The sequence below is a fragment of the Phaseolus vulgaris genome, chromosome 1 (assembly GCF_000499845.2).
Source record: "Phaseolus vulgaris cultivar G19833 chromosome 1, P. vulgaris v2.0, whole genome shotgun sequence".
NCBI lineage: Eukaryota > Viridiplantae > Streptophyta > Magnoliopsida > Fabales > Fabaceae > Phaseolus > Phaseolus vulgaris.
In genome coordinates, this window is record NC_023759.2 from 10,594,305 (window position 1) to 10,620,612 (window position 26,308).

The 26,308-nt window shown below is 34.2% G+C and overlaps 2 protein-coding genes and 1 long non-coding RNA gene across 6 annotated transcripts; 2 read left to right on the forward strand and 1 right to left on the reverse strand.

Moving 5' to 3' along the window:
• The first annotated feature begins 1,845 nt into the window (after window positions 1-1,845).
• On the forward strand, window positions 1,846-2,636 carry LOC137815514 (uncharacterized). The gene is made up of 3 exons (XM_068618630.1): window positions 1,846-1,914; window positions 2,040-2,132; window positions 2,250-2,636. The coding sequence occupies exons 1-3, from the start codon at window positions 1,846-1,848 to the stop codon at window positions 2,634-2,636; spliced, it is 549 nt and encodes a 182-aa protein (XP_068474731.1).
• A 1,909-nt stretch (window positions 2,637-4,545) lies between these two features.
• Window positions 4,546-16,690, forward strand: LOC137813550 (uncharacterized). Of its 2 annotated transcripts, XM_068615879.1 has the most exons (11): window positions 4,546-4,721; window positions 4,803-4,980; window positions 5,093-5,175; window positions 5,497-5,597; window positions 6,118-6,213; window positions 6,553-6,606; window positions 14,103-14,251; window positions 14,461-14,578; window positions 14,686-14,773; window positions 15,958-16,182; window positions 16,276-16,690. In XM_068615879.1, the coding sequence occupies exons 1-10, from the start codon at window positions 4,598-4,600 to the stop codon at window positions 16,164-16,166; spliced, it is 1,200 nt and encodes a 399-aa protein (XP_068471980.1). In that variant the 5' UTR covers window positions 4,546-4,597; the 3' UTR covers window positions 16,167-16,182; window positions 16,276-16,690. The 2 variants fall into 2 exon arrangements, with proteins under 2 accessions (XP_068471980.1, XP_068471981.1); XM_068615880.1 differs by lacking the exons at window positions 15,958-16,182; window positions 16,276-16,690 and adding an exon at window positions 14,864-15,787.
• Window positions 9,680-18,684, reverse strand: LOC137813551 (uncharacterized). 3 transcript variants are annotated; one of them, XR_011081446.1, is made up of 4 exons: window positions 18,571-18,684; window positions 10,355-10,419; window positions 10,174-10,276; window positions 9,680-9,895 (listed from the first exon to the last, which is right to left on the reverse strand). It is a non-coding gene; the product is annotated as an uncharacterized lncRNA (long non-coding RNA). The 3 variants fall into 3 exon arrangements; XR_011081447.1 differs by lacking the exon at window positions 10,174-10,276 and having other exon boundaries at window positions 9,722-9,895; XR_011081445.1 differs by lacking the exon at window positions 9,680-9,895 and having other exon boundaries at window positions 10,106-10,276.
• Between the last annotated feature and the right edge of the window lie 7,624 nt (window positions 18,685-26,308).

Here is a 26,308-nt window from a genome sequence, read left to right on the forward strand (position 1 = left end):
AACTAGTCGGCCCTAGGTGAGGCTTCTTGGACACTTGGAGCCCTTGAAGACACACTCACCGTCTAATTGCGTAATTAAACAAGTAATTAACAAGAGTTAAATTGCAAAGAAATTAGATGAAACTCCCTTTGTTGATTTTCTATTAGCACTTCCTTTGTTGTCTCCTCTTTGTTGGGCCCTCCAATGTATGTGGTGTATTTAGAAAGTGTTTGTTTCTCCTCCTTGCCTTTGTTCCTCTTGGAATTAGGTAATTAATTCTTCAATCCAGCACCTATTAAGCAAACTAGACTCCCCTCAAGTCAATTCCCACTCAATCAAGTACCAATTGATAATTAATCCACCACCAAGCTTAGAGGTCAAAGAATTAAAGCAAGAAACAAATTAATTTGAAAAACAGTACCACACAAATGGAATTAAATGTGACAACTAGAAAGAGTTTCAATGAAATATAAGACAAGCAAATAAAAGGTACTCAAAGAAAGGATGGCACACAAAATGGAACCTATGGAATAGCACTAGATTTGATTTCAAAATAAAAAACAGCTCCACTGAAACAAATTGTTGTGGTCCAGAAAGCGTGATTTTCACAGATTTATGCTGAGCTGGCCTTTTAATATTTGCTTCTGAAAATTGATATTCAAACAGATCAAGATCTCAACAAATTTTTGGCGTTGGTTTCACTCCAAACGCATGCACCATTTTTTCTTAATAAATTTTCTAAAATAAGTGCTCAGATTCGCTAGTTGTAGCGTCAGGATTGCATACTGTTTTTGTAATATTTATCATTTTTTTTCTATTTGTTTTTTGAACTGATTCTTTTTTTTGTCATCTTGATAACACCTCAATCTTGCAAAATCCAGAGGCTCAGAAATTTCTTATGTGTATTTTATTTTTCATAAGCAAAATCAGCCAAAACAGAATGGTGTAAAACAGAGGATTCTGTAAATCTGGAAATAATAACAGAATGATATACCAAAGGAAACACAATGGAATTAGTGAAAGGAATTTGTGTGGATCTAACACACAAATATGAACTCAAACTAAAAAATAAAAGGCACCAAAGGATCAAAAACACAGCAGATTCAGATCAAGCATTTATACCAAAAACAAGAAACAAATAAGCCAAAAAAAGTACTACTAGGATTTTATGACATTTTTGGAAGAACATGACTAGACAAAACATATATAGATTCAGAAATTAAAAGACTCAAATGAACACAATATGAACCAATTAAAATTGCAATAAGGACTCAAATACCTAAAATAAAAACAGCAACACAAACTATATGGAATCCTACTGAAAATTGCACAAAGATTGCTCAAGAACAATTGAACAAGATGCACTGATTGGAAATTCCAAACAGCACACCAATTCAAAACGAAAATTAAAACAGCAAGACAATATGGAATCAAAATGCTAATCAAAATGAAATGCAAATTACATCACATGGAGCACATGGAGCACGTGGTCGGCCATGTGGAGAAACATTCTAGAATGTGACCAAATCTTTAGCAAATCTAGGTCAAGTCTCATGGAAACAAGTTTATGCTATTTACACCACAACTAATACTTAAGCTATCCTTAATGGACCTTCATGTTGCTTTCTCTCCCATCCATAGATTGGCCCAAGTCTCACATCCGTAGCTTGGTCATGGACCTAGTAATAGGTCCTAGACGCTCTACCCTTCCTCCTAGACGCTCTCCCTTTAGACGCTCCACCTTGTGCTAGACACTCTTCACTTTGGCCTAGACACTCTTGGTTTGGCTTTGGATGCTCATGTCTTGGCTCTTGTCTTTTTATATGAGATTGTGCTTGGCCCTCTTCCATCAGAAGCCATCGTTCGATGGTCCAGAAAACGTTGAAGGTCTCGAGAATAACTATTTGTGAAGATCTCAAAGAGGAATGTTCCGAGGTTCTGCAGTCAGGGTTGAGGAGACCTGGTTGACCCCGTACAAACGGTATCTCGCCGATGGAATGCTGCCTTTTCATACGTGAGGTATAGATATCTTGTGTCCTTTCCCTTTGGCCATACACCAGATGAAGTACTTCATCATTGCTATTGAGTACTTCACCAAGTGGATTGAAGCTGAGTCAGTTGCACTAATCACAGTTCACAAGGTTCAACATTTTGTATGGAAGAATATTGTGTGTCGGTTTGAGATTTCGAGGCGTTTACTATCGAACAATAAAACTCAGTTTGCTAGCTAGTAACTGGGAAAACTGTGTACAAAACTTGGGATAAAGCAGATCTTCGCCTCAGTGGAACACCCAGAAACGAATGGGCAAGCCGAGTTGGCCAATAGGGTCCTGTTGAGGGGACTAAAGAGAATATTAGAGAAAGCGAAGGGGAATTGGCCAGAAGAAGTTCCAAGAATCTTGTGGTCTTATCACACCACCCCACAATTGACGACGAAGGAGACACTGTTTAGTTTGGTATATGGATCAGATGCCATGATACCAGTTGAGATACAGGAAAATTCTCCCAGGTTCCAAAGTTTTGTTGTTGAAAAGTCTAATGAAGGAAGAAAGGTGAATCTCGATTTGCTGGACGAGGTACGGGATTATGCCCGTATAAATTCAGAAGCTTTAAAGAGAGGAGTGGAACTACAACACAAGACTAAGTCGAAGCCTTGAAAATTTAAGGTTGCCGACTTGGTGATGCGGAAGGTACACCCTTACCAGATTGAGACAAAATGTCTCCAAAGTGGACTAGCTCGTTCCGAGTAATTGAGGCATTGGGAAACGACGCATATAAATTGGAAACTCTGGAGAGTGGAGCCATCCCACGAACTTGGAATGCAACAAATCTCAAGTTTTATTTCAGTTGAGGTGCATATGTATTTCTTTTCCTTTGAATATTGTGTTTTTGTTTGAGACAACACTCTTTTTCCTCTTCGGGGGTTTTTTAATGAGGTTGCCTGTAATAAATTTGTTCTTTGGAAATACTTGAGATGAGTAAATGTCAAATAGTTGAACCATCCGATTATACACATGGTAAGTCGGGCTAACTCGATGTGTGAACGATCACCCGAGTCTAGGCGCTCTCTGAGATGAATAAATAGTTGAATCATTCGATTGTACACATGGTAAGTCTGGCTAACTCGGTGTGTGAACGATCACCCGAGTCTAGGCTGTGAGATAAATAAATAATTGAAGCATGTGATTGTACACATGGTAAGTCGGGCTAACTTGGTCTGTGAACGATCACCCGAGTCTAGGCACTCTGTGAGATGAATAAATAGTTTAATCATCCGATTGTATACATGGTATGTCGGGCTAACTCGGTTTGTAAACAATCCCCTGAGTTTAAATGCTCTGTGAGATGAATAAATAGTTGAATCATTTGATTATACACATGGTAAGTCGGGCTAACTCGGTATGTGAAAGATCACCTGAGTCTAGGCGCTCAGTGAAATGAATAAATGCTAAATAGTTGAATCATCTGACCATGTGCATGGTAAGTCGGGAACGATTATCCGAGTAGGCACTTTGCGAGGTCAGAGAAGTCATGATAGCCGGCTTTTGGCCAGATTTGCGAAACAAAGGTATACAAGCTAAAGTTGAGTACATGTTCGCTTTGGACACGAGAATATTGTGCATCGAAGGGTTAGTTCTCTGATTAAGTAAGAATTCCACAATTTTTCATGCTTAGTTATGCCTAAGTAGGTTAGATTTTAGTTATACTTATTGCTTCATGCACAATGTCTAGAGATGAGTTAATATAAGTTGTAATAAGGTATTCTTGTATGTATAAGTGAAGGCATTTGTAGTAATGTAGGATAAAATTTCCATAAGCGGTAAACCCTAAACCCTGGGTACCGGAGATACCGAGAGAGCTAAAGTTTCAAAGGTTCGATATTGTTCAGTGATGAAAGCAATAAGAAAGCTAGAATTAAATAAATTTTACAATCATAAATGAATTATAATGTATTGAAGACTATTCTAAATGTTGAGATTATATTCTCACTGATGAAAGTTATTAAAGGAATGTCTATAAAAAGGGATTCAAGACCCCAGGTAAAGGTATGTTTTTTCCTAAGCCCTACACTGATATATTTATAGTTTAAATGTTCTCATTGACTTGATCGTTGGAATGTGAGTAGAGTCCCCTTTATCCGAGTGGAACAACATCTCAGAGTACCAATTGAAGACAAATCTGAAACAAAACTCACCAATTCAATATAACCGAGATCAACCGACGAGAACAAATATTATTATTAATTTTATATATTTAATATAAAGTGCGTTATTTCAGAATATTTATAAAAAAAAATGTTGGTAATTCTTACTAAAAACATAACTTAATTATTAATATTCTAACAAAATAGTTTAACCCGAATGATTTAATTTTTCATTAGATTTCACCGTTATTACAAAATTAAAATTTGGATGAATTGTTTTCAAAAGCAGCACGTTTTGCAGGAATCTAGTTGGCAGTTGGTATTTTGACTTTGACATCCGCGTCTAAGAAAGTCAAACCGTCCGTCTGACGTGGCATTAGCCGCTTCTTATCCGCCACGTGCTCCCGCCAAACTCCTATAACAGAGCCTGAGAACAAAATCCATTTTCTAATCCCCTACATCTCCTCCGCAACGATGCCGTATTGCGCCGTCGGAACGCAGCCATCCTTCCCCGTCGCCGACGCGCACCTCGAGAATGATTTCAAGATATTCTACAGAACTTACGGTGGCGGTACAACCAAAGTGCTCCTCATTATAGGTCCTTCATCATCGCTCCTTTTTTTTTAATTCCTTTATAATTTTTTTCTGATTTTATGGAGATTGAACGAACGTTGGTCAGGGTTGGCGGCGACGCACGACGCGTGGGGCCCACAAATCAAGGCCCTGACAGGAACCACCGTCCCTAACGACGACGACGACGACAACGGCAAAGAAGGCAATGGCGGCATCCATGTATGCGCGTTTGACAATCGTGGGGTGGGTCGGAGCTCCGTGCCTGTGGAAAAATCTGAATACTCGTGAGTTGCTATATTCTAGTAACGCTGGGATATTGTGCTTCTTCATTCGGAAATTTAAATGAGATTGTTATCGGCGAGTTTTAACTCTTGGTGTGGTGGTTGTTGGGTGCAGAACCGAGATAATGGCGAAGGATGCAATTGCTTTGTTAGATCATCTGGGTTGGAAAAAAGCCCATATTTTTGGGCATTCGATGGGTGCGTGCCTAGTATTTCCTTTTATGCATGACAGAGTTGAATCCTATTTTGCATGAACTTCTTAAACAAGGGCTTGAAGGGGAAATATACAAGAAAATAAAATGAATTTAGGTGTTTTAACTTATGCATATATGTCAGATTGAACTTTTTACAGAAGTTGGACAACATAGCTTTTATAAAAGTTAAAGTTCATAAGTTAGATTTTGATTTATGAGAAAATTTTAATTCATTTTATCTTTTTCTTTTCTCCAATAAGGACTTATCGAAAAGTAATTCAAGCTTGGCCTTTGTGTAATTTAACTACCTTTCACTGCAAAACAGGAGCCATGATAGCTTGTAAAGTAGCAGCAGTGTTTCCTGACAGAGTCCTTTCCTTGGCGTTGCTCAATGTGACAGGAGGAGGTTTTCAATGTTTTCCGAAGGTATTTAATTGTTCTTATGATCTTTTGGAACCTCCAAAGTGGAGGAAGAAAATCAGTTTTCAGAGATGGTATGAATTTCAGAGAACATTGAACTGCTGCCTTAGAAAACTAAGGTGGTTGGTTGATAAACATCCCCTGATCTCTCATCGTCATCTTGCACTGATTGATGACTGTATCTTGAATATCTGCTGTTTATCTCTTGTCTTCTTTAACAATTGAAACGAAAGAGTTGAAGAACTATAATAAATTTCCATGAAGTTGACTCTTGTTAAAGGAAAAAAAAGTAAAGAAAACAATATAGACCTTAACTATAAGAAAAGGAAACGGTAATTTTCAGACTTTAGATGCAGCTATTTTAAATTGGCCATCAAGATATTTCACATACCTTGATATATATATATATATATATATATATATATATAAAAGATACATGTACAAAATGTTTAGGCTGGTTTAAATTTTAGGCACCATACCATACCTCAATACCTATTAGGTGGCTTACTCATTTAATGTTTTGCAGTTAGACCGACAAACGTTATCTGTTGCTTATCGTTTCTTGAAAGCTAAGACTCCTGAAGAGAGGGCTGCTGTTGACTTGGACACCCATTATTCCCAAGTGAGAACCTTTTCTCGCTTTTGTTCATTATTTTCTGTTAATCAATAACAAGTTGTCTTCCTAACCTTTCTCCCCACTTTTTTAATTCCTCTGATTCCACGAAGTGCATTGAACCATAACTGAAACAAAACTAAGTGTGGATTAAAAAAATTGAACCTCTCGATATGTAATCCTATCAAAAAGAGTCTTGCTCTTATCATTAATATTAACATAGAGACGAAGGTTATGTATTTCTTGTCTTGAAACAACTCTGATCTACAGTTATTGATATCTTTAGAGATTTTTATTCATTTTTTCCTTGGGATGAATCTTAAAGATGAATTAATGTATGGCTTGCAGGAATATCTCGAGGAATACGTTGGAACAGATAAGAGAAGAGCTATCTTGTATCAGGTACAGTATTCAAAATAAGCTTATCTTAATTAAGTAGACGTTAAGAGTTTATTAGTTTGTATTGTAGCTGTGTGTTAGTCAAACAGAAACACACCATACACATTTACAAAGACTAGTGAAAGTTACACAGGTGGTTGCGCATCCCTGTAAGTAAATAATCCAAAGACATGTGTGCATATACTAGTATCAAAGTTTTACAATTCAAACCTGTCATTTATTGTTTCCTAAGTTTCACTTAGAATTCCTAAGATGAACTGTAGGACCACGCATGTCTTATGATTATTTTTGCACAGTGTGATATAAGGGTATATGCTTGCACTGAGAATAAGATAAGGGAGGTTTTGATACAATTGTTACCAAAAATTAAAAGAATTTGCATCACAATGCATAGAGTTAGAGGTAAAGCGAATAGAAAGAAAAGGTGAACTGTGAATTTGTATTGATTATTGAGAATTCGAGAATGTCAACGCTCTCCCCAAAATGAGTTTCCAAAAACCTCCTACTACAGTAATAACATTGCTATTTATACACTGTAATTGCCTAAGTGAATGACTTGTGGGTGTCTATACAATGCTTTGATTGACGTGACCTGACCTGAGAGGAACTTGAGTATTATGGGGTGCTCAAGTCACAGACGGAGTAGTATTGAATGCTTGGTGGAATATTTAAGTGTTTAGTTCTGTTAAAATTCCAAATAGAATTGTTGCAAAACTTGGGTAGGTTAGGGATTGGATCAATTAAAACAGGAAATTAGGAATTGAAAACGTAACAAAAAAAAAACAGGATGAAGAGGGGTGCCACAAGTAATGTTTGATAAGCCTAAGGATGATCGTCACAATAATCAGTTCATTTCTGTGTTCTCTTTCGCGTAGACTAGAATTAGAGAAAGATTCAATCTCTGAATTTTTTTATAAAATCACAAGATACAGGGAAGAATCCAAGCAAATAAATATTCTCACTTTTTGTCAAAATATCCATACTTTTTTTCTGATTCCAAAATGTTTTAATACAACTTTAGTTTCAGAGTTTTACCTCATTTTTAAGTAATAAAAGAAACTAAAATAAAATCCCTAATCACAAATAAAGTTGATTTGACCTAGTGGTTGGGTAAACACATTTTAAACTTGTGGTTCTGAGTTCAAATCCTAACTTTGATAAATATTTCAAACAATTTTATGTTAGCTCTGCAAGCATGTTATACATGTAATCAGCCGAATCTCCCCAAAGTGTGTTGGGCCTTCCATAATTTAGCAATAGATGAGCCACCTTATGCTGCAGTAAAAGGACATAAGTCAAAAACATTAAAAGGTTCACATTATACTCACATGGAAGATCAATTTTATAGGCATTGTCATTGATCTTTTCTAGCTCTCAAAATGGCCATCCCCTCTAGGTTAGATCTTGGATTTTCTTGGTCAAGGGAATCTTTGTTCCTCATGTGTACCCATACCAAATTGGTAGGCTCAAAGACCACTTTCTTTCTTCCTTTGTAGGCTTGTTTAGCATAACCTTCAATTCTTTTCTCAAATTGTGTCTTGACCTGCTCATGCAACTTCTTGACATATTTTGCTTTAACCTACCGAAACTTATCTTTAAGTTGAGAAATGTTCGATAAATGTATCAAATCCAAAGGAGTCAAAGGATTAAAACCGTAAACAATTTCAAAAGGTGACATTCTAAGTAGTACTATGTACAACCCTATTAAGCAAATTCAACATGTGGCAAACACTTTTCTCAAGTTCTAAGATATTTTGTAAGAACAACTCTAAGAAAAGTAGAAAGAGTTTTGTTGATCACTTGAATTTCTCCATCAGTTTGGGGATGGCATGCAGTTGAAAACAACAATTAAGTTATGATCGTACCCCACAAAGTCCGCCATGAGTGACTAAGAAATTTGGAATCATGATCGCCTACGATACTCCAAGTAAACCATGCAATCTTACCACCTGCTTGAAGAAAAAATCGGAAACATGATAAGATCCATCTACCTTCTTGCGTTCTGTGAAGTGAGCCAAAACATGTCAACCACCATAGAATTTAGTACTTTCCTCCCTTAGATCAAGGAAAACCTAGAACAAAATCAATAGAAATGTCAATCCGAGGATGTTCAGCTAGCAATGGAGTAGACAAACCATGTTGCATAACCCTCTAGCCTTCTTGCATACAAGACATTTATCACAAAACTTATTATGCATGTCATGCTTCATGTGAGGACAATAGAAATGGTCATGCAAGATGTCATACGTCTTTTGTACCCCAAAATGCCCCATTAAGCCCCCATTATGTGGCTCTCTAATAAGCAAGTCCCTAACTGAACCCTTAGCTACACAAAGTCTCTTGCTCCATATCAAATACCCATCATACCTAAACTACCCATAAGATGAAGTATGAGAACTTGTTTGATATTTATTAGAAAAGTTAGTATCATGCTCATATAATTCATTAATGCAATCAAAACAAAGAAACTTAGTTTCAATGGTAGACAATAATGCATACCTGTGGGAGAGTACATAAGAAATCACTTTATTCTTACCTTTCTTATGTTTGATCAGATGCAGAAACTGTTCAAGAAATTCCACCCACTTGCCTCTTGTTGAAGTTTCCTTGTCCTTTCTTAATAATTTCATTAAGCAGTGCAACCAAAGTGCTAAAATCTCTAACAAACCTCCTACAAAAGCTTGCTAAGCTGTGAAATCTCCTTACCTCACTTACATTTTTTGTGGTTGGTCAATTTTGAATGGCTTTCACCTTCTTTGGATCAACCTGCACTCCTTTTGAACTAATAATTAAACCAAGAAAAATAACATGGTCCATAAAAAACACACATTTTTCCATGTTAGTGTATAATTTCTACACCTACAATCCATATCTTGTTTTAAAGGATGTTTTCCATCATCCCCCCTCCATAATCCATGGCACCTACTTCTTAAATCAATTTTTTGAAAATATGCAAGATCATATACTTCGTCTAATAAATCATTTAACCTGGGAATAAGGTGCCTATACTTGATGTTGTTTAGTGCTCTACAAGCTATGCACATCCCTCAGGAACCATCCTTTTTACGCACCAAAATGACTTGAACAACTCATGGGCTCATGCTCTCTTGCACCCATCCTTTATTCATCAATTCTTCAACTTGAGTTTAGATCTCCTTGGTCTCTTAGGGTTGCTTCTATAGGCTGGCCTATTTAGAAAATATTCTCCAAGAATGAGATCAATGTGGTGTTTAATTCCCCTTAGAGGTGGTAGTCATTTAGGTGCTTCATTTGAAAACACATCCCTTAAATCCTGCAAAAGAGAATTGACGCTGAAGAAAGATTAATTTGATTAGAATGGTCAACAACCAAATTGTTGTTTTTGCAATAAAGTAAATAAAGAGGTTTACTAGCAATTAGTAATTTCTTCACTTCACTCACTTTCACTAATCCAATAATTTCTCTCTTAAGTGTTTCACTTTTTTCTTTGCACTCCTTTTAGGTTTTTCACTCAGCTTTGTTTATGTGTTTCACTCATCTCCCTTTTCTCTTGCACTTTCTTTTATATCAATTTCATTTGGTCTCACACACCTCTCTAGGAGATAAGGGCTTGAGAATTATCTTGTTGTTGTGCATGAAAGAGATCTTGTTGGGGCTTTGGTGTCAAACTGTCGTGGCCTCCCTTGAGTTGCCCCTATTGGAGGATCATAGACTCAAGGAAAAATAAAAACAATAATAATAAAGAAGAACAAAAAAAAAGGATGAATAGTACCGTGAATAATACCGCAAGTAGTACATGTGAACAATACTCATAAATAGTGATGTGAATAGTACACACTACAAAAAAAAACACAAGGAACAATACACACGATTATCTTACCACTCAAACCTTGCTATGATACCAAATGATAAATTTCCAAATAGAATTGATGCAAAACTTTGGAATTTAGGGTTAGGAATTGTAATCAATTAAAACAGGAAATTAGGAATTAAAAACATAATAACGACAACTTGGATAAAGGAGGTTCCACAAAGAGTTTGAGAAGCCTACGGATGATTTCCACAAGAATCGATGCATTCTTGATAAGATGACAAGATATACAGTAGAACCTTAGCTGAGAAATATTCTCACTTTGAGAAGCCTGTAGATGATTTCCACAAGAATTAATGAATTCTTGATAAGATCACAAGATGCAAGGAAGTACCTTAGTAGAGAAGTATTCTCACTTTTGTCAATCATTTCACTATACCTTTTTCTGATTCCAAAATGTTTTAATATAACTTTAGTTTCTGAGTTTTGCCTCATTTGTTAGTAATAAAAAAAATCCCTAGATCACAAATAAAGTTGATTTGACACTCTATTTGTGAGGCTTACAAAGACTATGTGATATCAATCTTCACATTAATACTCAATTTCAGGTTGCGGATATTCTTACCTAGGCTATTCCTCGCCCACGCCATTTGTTTCTTGTTAGCAAATGGATGCCCCTTGACCGGTTACATCAATAGAGCATCAATTTGAGGGGAGGTGTGAATCAAGAATGATTTTTCTCCTTAATTATATTAATTTTTTTTCCTAAGAATAGGCTAGACAAGTCATGAATTGATTTCTTCTCCCCAATTGTATATAATAATATTCCTAAAATAGGCTAGACAAATCAGGCAATAGGATATTTGTATTTATGAATAGTACTTATGTGTAAATGCTCCTACCATTGTTTATAGAACAAATAAAAATGTACAAAGGCATCTAGCCATTTTCATTGACACCTCTAGGACCTGTTTTTTCACTAATCCTTTCAACACCCAAAAATCAAACTCTTTTACCAATTGATGTGAAATAAAATTTTGCATTTCTCCACCATCTATTAGCACTATTACCCTTCCTGCAATCACTACTCCCCATAGTTCAAGGGACCTCCTTGATGTGAATCCAACAACACTATGTAATGATAGTTGAAATTCCTTCCACTTCTTCTTTCTCCTCTTCGAAGACCATAACTCCAAACTGCTTTTTTTTTGCCCATAGGCCATCGCAATCTTCTACACCCACTTCTTCTTTCTCCTCTTATAAGACCATGATTCTAAACTGCTTGTTTTTGCACATATGATCTTGACTAAACTTGTCGTTTCATCTAAAACATTCTCCTTTATTCATCTTCACTGGCACTTCTATTAAGAAGTGGACTATAAGCCTAACTCAACCCCATAAAACCGGCTCATGAGGTGAGGTTTGCACCCACTTATATACAATGAAATGTCCTAATTTCTAGTTGATGTGGGATCTCCAACACACCCCCCTCACGCCGAGAGTGACAGCTCGTGCGTGGGATAACATATTATGTGTGGTCCGATAACGACCCGATAGCGGGTGGCCTGATAAGCCCAACAAACACTCGCTAGGATAGGTTCGAAATGACTCTGATACCATATTAAAAGAAAAGAAAGAATAGGGTAAATCCCTTGTGTATATTGAACACATAGGGTTATGTTTATATAGGAAAAGAAACATATAGGCTAAGCCCATTACATAAACATGAGATATCTAACAATATCTATAATATCGCATAATATCTAATTATATCTAATAATATCTAACACATATGATCTTGACTAAACTTGTCGTTTCATCTAAAACATTCTCCTTTATTCATCTTCACTAGCACTTCTGCATTTGTCTGCCTTTTATATTCTCCTTGTTGCATCCCTTGCTTCAAACCTTCCATTATTGACAGCTTTGGCGTTGTATCCAATAGATCACTTCCTCCATAAGTGTCCCCTTGCCTGGTAAAACTTTTGTTGATGTTGCCCACACTATTGTTGTGTATCCCTCCAAAACTCCTCTAAGAATTGGCCTGCCTAGTCCCAGTATTTACCATCAGTTTTGTCACTGCCATGTTCTTATCTTCTATCATAAATGCTTTTGTTATGGCTCCAGCTAATCTTGGTTCATATAATTGAACTTCTGCTCGGATATCTTCCCTGAGGCCATTCAAGAACATATCTATTCAATCTTGTTCTATACCATGTATCGTTCCAGCATATTTTTGAAACTGGTCTACGAAATCAGCCGCTGTACCGTCCTGTTTCAGCCCCAACAGCACTGCAAAAGGGGAATTTGCAACAGCTGGTTGAAACTTGTCTACAGCAGCATTCTTGGAAACCTCCTAAAACCAACTTAGTGCCCTACCTTCCAAAGAAAACAATTCTTCTTCCGTCTTCTTGTTCTCTGATGCTCCTCTAGTTTGGAAGTATCTCTCCAATTTGTGGACCCAAGTATACATGTATTTCTGCCTGCTAAATGAAGGTATCTACAATCTTTTCCAATGATCTAGCAACTCCAGGCTAACCTGCTCTGCTTCTGATTTTGCTGTGTCACCTTTGATCTCTGAACTTGTTATCTTCAAGTCTCCTAATCCTCCTTGCATCCAATATCCATCTTCTTCACCATGTTTTCCACCATTTTTTCCAAACTTCGTAATGCCTCTGTTAGAATCTTGATTCTGGCTAAAAGTTTCCTGCGTTTTAACTGCAACTTCCATTTTCTCTTGCATCAATTCTTAATACCCATAGCTCGATGTTCAAAGCTTTGATACCAGTTGATGCAACTGGTTTCAATAATTCAAAGAATTTGCACCACAATACATAGTGGAGGTTAAGAGAGGTAATAGAAAGAAACAGTAAATTGTGAATTTGAATTGTTTACTGAGAATTGGAGAATGTCAGAACTATCCCCAAAATGAGTTACCGAATCCTCTACTACAATAATGACATTGCTATCTGTATACTGTAACTGTCTAACTGACTGACTTGTGGGTTAGTTGGCTTTGTTTTCTTTTGTTCTCATTTCTTCTAGAGTAATAGGCCCCATGTTCCCAATAAGGTTAGTAGGAGACTTATAGAATGAAGAGAAATGACTAATGAGGGATTTTCAGTTAACCATTCTTAATCGTTTGGCATTCACCTTTCCAATTATTCTAAATTTGGGAATTTTGGAGAAAAAATTAATAATTTCAAGTTGAATATCTTACAGTAAATTGGCTTAAGTTGAATATATATAACTTTAAGATCTTTAATTATTCAATCTATAAAAATTGACTCGACTTCATTATACATTTTACCCACTTTTAAGTTTTCAACGTATGTACATTTTTCGTTATCCACATACATTGTGTTCTATTAAGGAATACATTGATCAGTAACTCTCTACATCACTCAGGTGAAATCTAGTTTTTATTCCTCTTCTTTTTCTAATGATATTCGAGTAGAATTTTAATACTGTAGTGAGTAGTTCATTTTTCAAGGTTATCTTTGCGAATACACATTTTATTAGTTAACCCTTCATTTCATTTACCTTTTTTTTGTTTTGGACATCCTAATAAGGGGAAGGAAAGTAACCTTTTAGTTATTCCTCTTGTCTCAACCCAGAAACACAGTGTACCTAATCATTATTCTGTTCTTCATAAATATTTGAAATATTTTCCCTTATTTTCGTAATTCCCCACCACTGTCTCTTTCAGCAATATGTTAAAGGTATATCTACAACTGGGATGCAATCTAACTATGGTTTTGATGGTCAACTCAATGCATGTTGGACACATAAAATAACTGAAGCGGAGATTGAGGTGATCAAATCTGCGGGTTTTCTTGTTTCAATCATCCATGGCAGGTTTGTACTGTGTTAGTAAACATTTATGTAATGCTGCTCCATAGGAATGTCAATTACAAAATATAAATGGGAATTGACCCCAGGCTATGCACAGATCATTCAGACACAGAAATTGTTCATGAAATTGAAAAAAAAGAACACTGTACAGTTACTCAACTGATGCATTTTGTAGTTTTACCTAATGATGGAAATATTTTCTTCTCGTTCAGGCATGATATAATTGCTCAGATATATTATGCAAAAAGACTTGCTCAGAGGCTTTATCCAGTGGCTACAATGGTAGATCTTCATGGAGGTCATCTAGTAAGTCACGAGCGGCCTGAAGAGGTATGATTTCCATCTAATATGATATATTATATTCTTGGTGATTTGAGTTAATGACATACTGGCCTCTAAAGTTGCATTGGAAATGGACTAAAGCATTTCTAATTCAGGTTAATCAAGCACTGTTTGATTTGATCAAGGCATCAGAAGTGAATATGAACCCACATGATTGGACTAATTTGCCAAAGAAACAGTCTTGTAAGTATTCTGCACTGAAGGTTATAGATTTTATTGCACTTGCTAATTTAGCATGACCTCTCACTACTATGCCATGACTGTTTTCTGTAGCTTGGTGGGTTGTCAGTGTGAGGTAATAATGTCTAAGCTCCAAGCAGAGATAGACCCACGTTCGTGGGTAAGGGCAGTGTTCCCACTCAATTTACCACTATCATACATGATTTTCCATTTTTTACCCCAGAGCCTTAGAAGGTTTGCCCTAAAACAAGGTCCCTGGGTAAAAGTCTAATTTTTACAAACGACATATAATTTTATTTTTTTTCGGACTTCACCCTACTCCTACTCCTCCCTTCTCAGTAACAACTAGCTAAACCCAATTTCATTTACAAGTGTCAACTGATATTTGGTTGCATACACGATTAGATGATTTAATTATCGTCCAACGGCCACAGATCTTCACAAAGCACAGAGACATGTTTCATCAGTGCATATCCAGTCGTAGTTGGGTTTAAAGATGAATTTCTTAGAGATGAGCTAGCTCTCATTCACAGCAAAAGAAAAATTGTGTTGCTTTCTGTGAAAAAACTAAAGAGTATCATGACTTGAAAATGCCAAAAGATTAACTGGGCAAGTTGACCAAAAGGATTCCTCCACTGGGCCAAAAGGTTTCCAGGTCTGTCACTGGCTCCCAATTAGTAAAGATGTGGTGTGCTATCATATGCTTCCTTATTTGAAATACAATACATATATTACACTAACTACATTGCAGGCCCGTGATTAAGCAAGAGTATATTAGAAGGGGTTGGTATGGGTAGAAGTTGGTTGGACCCAGTTAGTGGTAGTCTTTCTATTATAGGCTGTTAGTGTCCAACTCGCTATGAAACGGGAAAAACTGTATACTCTTTAAACCTGGGACTTAATAGAATTTGAAAGTTGTGGGGAGTGGATCCAGACCTCTCAAATCTCTGGAGCAATGTATCATTTTCATTGGGAGATTTTCCCTATTATTCATTCAATAAAATTTCAATTCCTTCACTGTTTTTTATGTTGGTTCTGTCACAATATATTCTTATAAGTCTAGGCTTACGGGGCTCAAGTTGCAATAACCTATCTGTATGATATTGGAGAAGACGTGTCGCTCAAGACAATCTTTAGGTGTACACTTTTTTTCCTAATAAGATCTACTTTATACTGATCTTGTACAGGGTTGAAAGAGAAAAGGGTGTTGATTAGAACAAACAATCAGGCTGGAAGCAATGTCTCCCTTAAATGCTACGTGTTAGAAAAACTGCATATCTTCCTATTATACTTCATTGGTCTCCTTGTGCTAGCATTTGAATATGGAAGAAAGCTTCTAAGAAGGTTAAAACCAGTTCGAGTTGGAGGTTCCACCTCGTATACCGAAAGTCAATGACTCTTTTTGTTAATGGGTACCTAACTATGACTATTTTCTTTTCTGCATTTATTTAATTACTTATCTTATAAAGATTTATGAGGCTAAAATCCTTAACTCCTCGATGCAGGTGCGTTTTGTGTAATTTGATAAATCTTCGAAGTGAGAGAGATAAATCCTCGAAGTGAGAGAGATCACAGCAAACTGAGTGTCATGCTCTCAGCAAACTGAATCTCAAACAGCCAGAAAGCATAAATGAGAATCCTGGAATTGTGCAATTTCAGGCATCACACTAAAATATCCCATTATTAGCATATGATAAATTCCATGTGCTCCGTAGAGCCAATAAAGCGGATGGACATCCACTTTCCTTTTTGTACACTCTAAGATGATATATTTGATCAGAATCTAGCCCTGCAAATTCTGCTCCACAATGTTTGATTAATGTATAAAAATAAAAACTATAAAAACCAAATCACACGAAAAACGAGTGAGATGTTTCCGCCCATTCTTCTACCAGATGATTTAAACACAGGATTTTCTAATTCTTCGGCCTCTTAGCAAACCTCATTTCATTTTCATAATTGTTCACAACATCTATATCCTTTATTTTCGCCCTTTTATGGAATGTTTGGTTGAATTCAGGATGCAGAAAATTTATAGGATAGTTTTACTAGGTACGTTTGATGATAAAGTGATAAAGAAACAGAAAAGAGAGTTAAAAACTAGGTGGGTTCTATTGATTCTTTATTTCTGATTCATTTCTACTTTTCTCTCTATCTCTTCTTATTCCTTTTTTTCTTTCTTTCAAACTAACAGCTTTATTTTTATCTTGTTTCCTTCCAGCAACATTTTAATAATTAATAATGCTTGTAAACATTCTAGCAACAATTTATATTTTAGTAAGAAATACGATTTATTTTATTTGACTCAACCGAGTAACTTTGAGATTGATGTTTCTAGTTGTTTTCCATCTTTGGAATAAATATTTATGTGCACTCGTGTTACCTTGTCAAAAAGCTTACAGTCATTTTATCTCAAACAGCAATGGCAATGATCCCAACAATGTCCTCTCTGAGGCTGAACACATTGCCTTTATATATTTTTGGTTGGTATCCAAAGTTTTTTGTTCGAAACCAATTCAAGCAACTTCAGGTTTCTACAATTTGGCTTGATTTCTTACTCATTCAGGCAAGTCTATAATTGTTTTAGCCAAGTTTATGTATTTAACAGATAAAGAAGTATCCTCTTATCTCTTGAAGGGAGCAGACTCAGGACTTTATTATCTAAAAAACCTAAAGCTTTAAGAGACAGCTATGGATATTATCTTATCTTCTAAGCTATGTTGATTTCTGCCCGGATCTTGCTCCTTTGAGATTGTCGGTTGACTACACAATCAATTCCTAGCTAAAAGGCTTGACCTTCAACAAAATTTAATCAAGACATGGATTGCTTTTCTAAGTTGAGATGTTTAGTATCCAGACTTCATGGCAAAGATGTCAAATTCTTTCCTTATCTTCTATAAATGTTGGTTTGACAATTTGGTTTAAGCCAGCGTATCAACAAGAGGATTTACCATTTGTTTGAGATAAAATGGTTTAAATTGAGAGTTAAAAAAGTTATGAAGGTGCTTTTTTATTCTTTTATTTAATTTCACTTAACAGTTTTACACAGTAAAAAATCTTGCAGCAGCATCATAGAATTGTAAAATATGCTTTTATATGATAACTTAATCACATTGAATTAAAATTGAAAGACTGAAAATAATATTTAACAACACATGAGAGACAAAAGTTCACTAAGATTAATTGATAAAATTAAGAGACCAAAAACTAATAAAAAAATTACTAAAAAAACAAAAGTAAATTTTTGAAAAAGAAAGAAATTCAAAGCATAATTTATTAAAAAAATTACACGATATTCATAATTCATGTAACAATCTACATAATGTTGCCACGTCAATCTACCTAATATTGTTTAGACATACCTCGTTTTTTTTCTTTATTAGTGGATCTCTAAAAAATTTATGCCAAGAGAATTGAACATGGCGTACCAATAAAGTTATTTTCACACTATAAATTACACTCAATAAATGAAGATAAGGTGTTTAACTACTACACCCACATCATAACTTCTCTAATACCTATAATTTTTAAAGATGGAAAATAACTTCTAGTCAACAGGGAAGCAAGTTTTTCCATTCATGAGAAAAATGTTCAACTTTCTATAACTGTTTCTTATCTACGGTGAAGTCAACTTCCTCATTCATGGAGGAGGAATGAGCCTGAATTAAAATATTTCACACATCCTTCAGTTTTTCTACATCCGAATAAAAAAGCTCTTGAAAAAATGATTTATTCGTCGTATCGTATGAAGTAGGAATTTGCACGATAATGAATATAAATTAATGGTGGAGAAAACGTACCTGGTAGCTGGGTAGCTGGGTTGGTTTGTCTGAGACAATGAAGAGTTTGAAGAGAGAAGAAAGGGGAGAGAGAGTATGTTTGATATCCAATAATTTGCTACAAAAGAAAAGAAGTTCTAAGCAAATATTCCGCTGGAATATGCTCAGTCTCATGAAATTCTAATTCAGTTGGAGGGTCCAACCTCCTCCAACTACCCAATCGCGTTAGGAAAAACTAACTTAATACGTCTTTCAACTTTTATTAATAAAATACACGTTCAAAGGGCATGCATGGGGAAATTTAGCTAAATTTATCTTAGAAAAAATATTATATAAAAATTAATTTTATAAAAAAATAATTAATTAATATACTAACTAAATTATATATTATTTTATAAATTAAAAAAATTATTGATATTTAAATTAGTTTATTATTGATAATTAATTTTTAAATTAATATCTAATTATAGTTATCAAAATTTTAACTACCAATTAATTAAATTTTTAGTTTCTAAAATTTGTTAGCTAATTAGATATTAATTTAAAAATTATTTATTAATAATAAAAATTAATATAGATATCGATAATTTTTTAGTCTATAAAATAATATTTAATTTAATCAATATAATAAATAATTATTTTTATTTTTAAAATTGATTTATATTTAATGAATTATTTTACTTTGGATCAACAAGACTTAGTATATTTTAGAAGAGAAAACAAAATATTTTTATAAGTTGAAGTTAGTTTTATATATAAATGTTAAAACATAGGAATTTAGAAATACATATATGAAAGAAGTTAAAAAAATGAGTTTATCTATAAATTAATTTTAATTTTTGAAGAAATTTGTTTATTTATTTTTATCTTCTAAAATTTGTATGAAAAACTTGTTTAAATATATCCCTAATTAATGCTTTATCTTAATTTAGAATATCTTATAAATTACATATATTTAAGTATTGTATACAAAAAATTATTCCAGTAAAGATTTTAATATAAGTATTTATTTTATTTTATGAATTCTACAAATATATATTGACACTTTAATTTTTTTTTTAATATCAATTACATGAAATATTAAAATTTCAAAACATCGTTTCAATTTCATTTAATGAATTTAATCTTTGTATATGGAATTCCAGGTTAGAAATTCAAGTTGAGTTATTTTATTGGTATTTAGTACATGAATTTCGTCATCTACCCTGCACCTATATATTTTGAATTTTATAGTTGCAATTTGGTAGTTTAGAGCTTAGAAATAAATTTCTTAGGTATGAAAATTTAGGTTCAGAAACCAATTAAAATGTAGTTGTATAATAAAAGTTATGCATGAAACAAGTTTCTATATTTATTTGTAATTGTTGTCAAAAACCGAGAGTTGTGAGTGTGGGGTTGCACTTTTATTTCAAATGTGGATGAATAATATGACTCTTTAGGATTGAATTTCTTTGCCTAAATTTTTTTGATGTTTAATTTATGATGATTATGTTTGTTAAGCATTAAACTCAAACTCATCATTAGTTTTGTTTTGGAAATTTGAATAAAAAATAATTATTATCTTTAATTTTAGTTTTGAATGTCATTTATATTTATACTATGATTTTAACTGTAATTTATAGTATAGCATAGAACATGTGAATTTGGAAAGTGTATTGTGAGATTATTTAGAGGTATTGTATTTTCCATATGAAAATGTATTAGTGAAATAAAATATATTTTCTATTCACAAATTGGCATCATAGTTATGACGAGAATAATCCATAATATGACACTGCCTTGATTAACAAAGACAACAAACTCCAACAATTGAAGCATCCAAATGAAACTCTTCTTGGATCTCAAGATTCTTGAGAAGTGGCTCAAGAAGGTTTTGAAGAAGCATAAAATACCACGACATACTCGGCGGCCCAAAACAAAACATTGAAAGAAACATGATCGAAAGATAAGACAACTTTGTACATGTTGTATCAAGTTGTTGATGAGGCAATTTTTGAGAAGATTGTTGGTGCATCAAATTCAAAGAAAGCATGATACATTTTGGAAAAGGTGTTAAAGGGTGTAATTCAAGTTAAACAAATGTTACTTCAGACTCTACGAGGTAAGTTGGAGGCCATGAAGATGAAGGATTCGAAAGATGTGTCTAGTTACATTACTCGTGTGCAAACGGTAGCCAATCAACTCAAACACAATGTAGAAACTTTCATGGATGCAAGGGTTGTGGATAAAATTCTTCGATTATTGACTGGTGACTTTGAAAATGTTGTATGTGCAATCGAGGAGTCAAGAAATTTGGAAGAAATGATTGTTGATGATCTCACAAGTTCTCTTGAAGAACATGAACAACAATAGAAGAAAAAGAACCAAAGAAGTCTTAGAGTAAGTCTTACAAAAAAATGACTATCAAGAAAGACAAGGTGATGGATGTGCAACATAACCGAGGAAGAGGGATGTAGACCTAGAGGTCATAGCTTTGGTCGCAACGGAGGTTGTGGTCATGAAAACAATAATGAAGAGAGTGGACAAATGAACTAGCAAAAATGGCGTGGACGAGGTCGTAGTCATGGAAGAGGTGGTCATTCACATCGTCCCAATTTTGAATGTTACAATTTTGAAAAATATGGACACTACGCAAACACTACTAGAATTTTTTTGAATAGTAACCGAAATCGATGACCAAAAAATGTTCACTATTAGTGACCAAATCAATGACTGATTTTGGTCATTTAGTGATTGATATTTTGATCACTATTTATGATTTTTCTTGTACTGAAATGATTGTTGTGCCAAGAAGAAAGTGGAAGAAATTACCAATTTAGTCAAGGAAGATGAGACAAAAGATGAAGGAATTCTCATGATGGTTAATAAAGGCATAACTCTGGATGTCCTGGGAGAAATGCGACAAAATGTGGTAATGTCCATTTGAAGAAGATTTTCAATGCCTAGCATGGAGAAAGTCCCACAATTGCTTGAATTCTTTATTTTTGAAGGGTTTAAAAGCTCCCAATCTCCTTTAGCATTTGCCTTGGATGTGTGGATGTATGAATGGGTCGTGTACTCTCCTCCTTGACTCTTCAATTAGGGTTTTGACTTCTTTAATGGAGAGGACTGCATGTTAATTACCTCAAATTAGGGCTTTGACTTCCCAAGTTAAACCCTAATTAAGCCCAATTCTAGTCCACTTATGTATATATCTTTTTACACATAAAAAATCCTAAATTTTATACATTTTCTACTCTATTTTATATACTCTTATACATTTTTGCAAGGCTAAAAAGATGGAAAGGAAAGTCTAATATGTTACTCTCCATAAAATGAGAACCTTTTGAGGTCCTTCTCCCTCCTTCCGTCTTCTAGCTATTACCCTAGTTAAAGGTCTAATATGGTTACTCCCGAGTGGTCCTCCATCATTCTAGCTCAAAAGTTTTAGAAAAGTCAGTAGAGCTAGAATTGGTGAGGTGAGCCTTTAGCTTTTGGAAAGCTTGACCAAGTTTTTCTTTCCAACAAAATGTGACATCTTTCTTCACCAAATCATTAAGAGGTGAAACCAAACTAAAAACTTTAGACAAATCTTCGATAAAAGCTCATTAATCCATGAACACTCCCAATTTTTCCCACATTCTGTATGGCTTTTATATTCTTGGGATCAATATGAATCTCTTCTTTATTGACTACAAAAACTAAAGAGTCAATATTATCAACACAAAAGGTATAGTTATCTACATTGGCCAACAAATTACTAGACCTAAAAACTAACAACACTTGCCTAAGATGATCTAAAATGAATATTAAGACTATTGTTGTACACTAAAATATCATCAAAATAAACTACAAATTTTCCCATGAAATCCCTAAGAACATGATTCATTAGCCACATGAATATGCTAGGTGCATTGGTAAGATGAAAAGGCATCACCAATCACTCGTATAGTCCAAACTTGGTCTTAAAAGTGGTTTTCCCCCCATCATCCTCTTTGATTCTAATTTGATGATAACCAGTCTTTAGATCAATTTAGAAAACACAGTGGACCCATGCAACTAATCCAACATAACATCAAGTTTAGGAATTGAATGCTTGTATTTAATGATGATGTTGTTGATGGCTCTTCATTCACTTCACATCCTTCATTTCCCATATTTGTTGGAAACCAACAAGACTGGTACGACATAACGACTTAGGATCTTTTGAAACCAACCCTTCTTCAACAACTCATGTACCTAAAATTCTATGTCCTTCATTTCCTCTAAATTTGTTCTGTATATTGGTTTATTGGGTGGACTAGCTCTAAGGACAAAATCTATTTGATGTTTTATGCTCTGAAAAGGTGGAAATCTGACTGGGTCCTAACTTGGGAACACATCAAATTCTTTTAAAAACTCTTGCACAAAAGGACATAAAACCTTAGATTTAGCAAATGTGGCAGTGCATATAAGTGTTCCTTTACAAAGAAGGAGGCTTGGTTAGATAACTCTTTTTATTTCTTTTTTTTAACAAATGATTCTCTATTTGAATGACCTCATAGGAAGGAACACCAATCTCTCACGCCCCAAATACACTTTTAAGGACGATTTTGAATTTTTATGGACTTTGTTTTTCATTTCCTCTCTTTTGTTTAATTTTTACTTGATCCCCCAACACCTATGAGGCTATTAAAGGATGAAGTACACACTTCTTATCCTTGTGCATGACGGTCATCTCATTACTAAGACCGTTATGCATAGTTTTCTTATCAAATTGTCATGGTCTTCCTAACAAGACATGACAAACCTCCATGGTTTCTTGCAAAGAACTTGACCTTCATTTGCATATTGACTTTCAAATCTCCATCTTTATTAAGTCAATGAAGTTTGTAAGGTTTGGGATGCAGAATGACAATTAAATTCAATTTGTCAACCAACCCAGTACTGCAATAGTTACAACATGACCCACTATCCATAGTGAGAGAACATGTATTTTTTCAAAAATTTTACACCTTGTGTGAAATATGTGCTCCCTTTACAATTGGGGATGTAGACTAGATTGATGTTAATGGTATTTCGGATCGTAAAAATATCCCCCTCACAAGGGTAAACATCTTCATTAGTGTTTCTCTCATAATCCTCACCCTCATTAGATGAATAATAGATGTCATTACCTAACGGAAGACCATCCAACCACCACATCACTAGTTAAGAGGAATGGAGAAGATAAAGCCCTTTTGGAGGGAGAATCAACATTTGAAGAATTTTAAAATATTTTTCTTCTTCTTAATCTTGTAAAAATATAAATATTAGGAGTAAAAAAGTATAGGATTAGGATTTTCTTTGCATAAAAAAAAATATATGCATAGTAGGGGTCAATTTGGGCTTAATGATGGTTGACTTAGGAAGCTAAAGCCCAACTACATAGTCAACTTTGAAGTCAACATGTAGCCTTCTACATTAGGAAAGTCAAAACCTTAATTGGAGAGGTATGGATAGAGTACAACACGATCCACTACACACCACATGGCTAAACAATAATTCAACCTTCCCTTCTTATTATCTAACCTATTTTTCATAATGTTGGTTGTTAAGGTGGCATACCCCATGGGCATCTCTTATTCGTAAAGGTCCCATGTGTTAGAATATGTGACCTTAAACGAGAGGGGGGTGAATTGTTTAAAGGGGATTTTTGAAAACTTTTTCAGCTAAAACAAAATCTTTTGTATGAAACTCAATCAGAAATTCAGTTAGCCAAGATATAAAGCACAAAACAGCAAAGCACCAAAAAAACAATCGGTTGTTTCTTCGAAACAATCGGTTGTTTATACCAGCAAAGCAATAACAACTGACTTTAATTGAGTTTAAGGGAAGAAAGAGATACACAAACAGTTTATACTGGTTCACTCTTAAACCAAGAGCTACATCCAGTCCCCAGAAGCCACTGACAATCCACTAAGCAATCAATACAGATTACATACAAAACCACCAAAGAAGTGACCTTGAACCCTTCAAGAAACACACTTCCTTTGGCACAGCACACACCAAGAATCTTGATCTTGACAACCTCAAGAGCACACAACACTCCTTGGCTACAACACCAGAAATTACAAAGAATTCATAACGAATTACACTTGTTTACAGAACAAACTGAAATCAATACAGATGTAATCATATTTCACTCTCTCTTGAGAAAACCAAAGCTGAAAAGTGAATGTTCAAAACTTGAAAGCAATCTTTCACAACTGAAAAACTCAAATCTGTTTTTCCTTTTTTGTTATAAAACATAAACAAACTATTTATAACTTTCAAAGATTGGTCAAACCATTTAATACAGAAGTGTATTCAGTTGAAAATCATTTAAAGCACACTCAACTAACAAAACAAAATTATGTTAGGATTTTCAAACAAACAATCGATTGAAATCACAAAACAATCGATTGTTTTGGTTTGACAGCAAGTCAACCAACCAAAACAATTTTCAACCTTTTCAAAAACACTTAAGAGTAAAACAATCGGTTGTTTTGACAAAACAACAGGTTGTTTTTCACTTAGTTTGAAAAACAATTTAATCTTAAAAGATTTTAAAAACACTTTAGCTTTAGATTCAACAAAGAGTGGATTACACAAATAAACTACCCAGATCCTATTCTAAACACAGCAGCAACTCCAGCCTTGCATCAAACACTTGGATTTGGATTCTTCAAAGCCTTTGATAACTCTTGATCAACACCGTAGTTTCTATTTCTGGGTATCAAAGTCCATTGTCCTTACTTTGGGATTACTAAACAAAGGAATATTACTCATTATAGCGATCAATGTTAGCTTTTTTTCAATTAATACATGGCTTATAATTTATGTATTGATTGATGCAATTTGATAGGTTAAATATGAGGTTGATCTTGTGGCCATGTTGGTCATTGTAACATTTTCCACATCTTGTACATTAATTTTAGTGTTTTGCTTAATACTATTAGTGACACATTTTGGTTAACATTATAGGTATTCATGATTTGGTAAGCAATAAACATTATTATTATTATTCTTTCACTATTGAATCTTATACAACATTCTAAACACTTCAAGACACTTAACTAGTCTAGTAATATGCTTTTTCTTAACTAAAGATTTGTATCATTTGAACATAGATCCATTAGGAATGCCAATTTTGTTAAACTTGAAGAGTTGATTTTATGATTCCAACCACTTTCAATAAGTGTCTTGATGAAGATTTTATAATGGTTGTAATTCTTAAGACTTGGAAATTGTGTGGATGAGTTAATAATGTTTAATCTTGATAAGCCATGTTTTAAAATTGATTTGTAATGAAGCGTAAGTGATTTCAATCAATTCAAATCTCTTGTTTTTAATCCATTAAAATGTTCATAACTTTTTGAGAACACAAGCTTAAACACTTTAACTAATTGAAATATGATTTCAATATGTTAAAAATATAGGAACCTTCAACAAATAATCATTTTGCTCTATTTCAACCGATTGAAATGTCAATCAATTGAATTCACTAAAAAAGTCACTTCAAGTTGTTTCAACCAATCAAAACACAATTCAATCAATTAAAATGACTATTTGAGCCAAAAACATGTTTTGATAGAATAATTAAAATATTTTTTTTAACCAATTCATTATACTAATTCAACTTTCTTCATAATATTTATTTTGATTAACATAATTTGTTGTTTCGGTACATTCAATAGTTCTATGCTTTTTAAGAGTCGAGATCAATTACACTTTAAATATATTGACTCTATGATATCATAACTTGAGGTTGGAACACTTC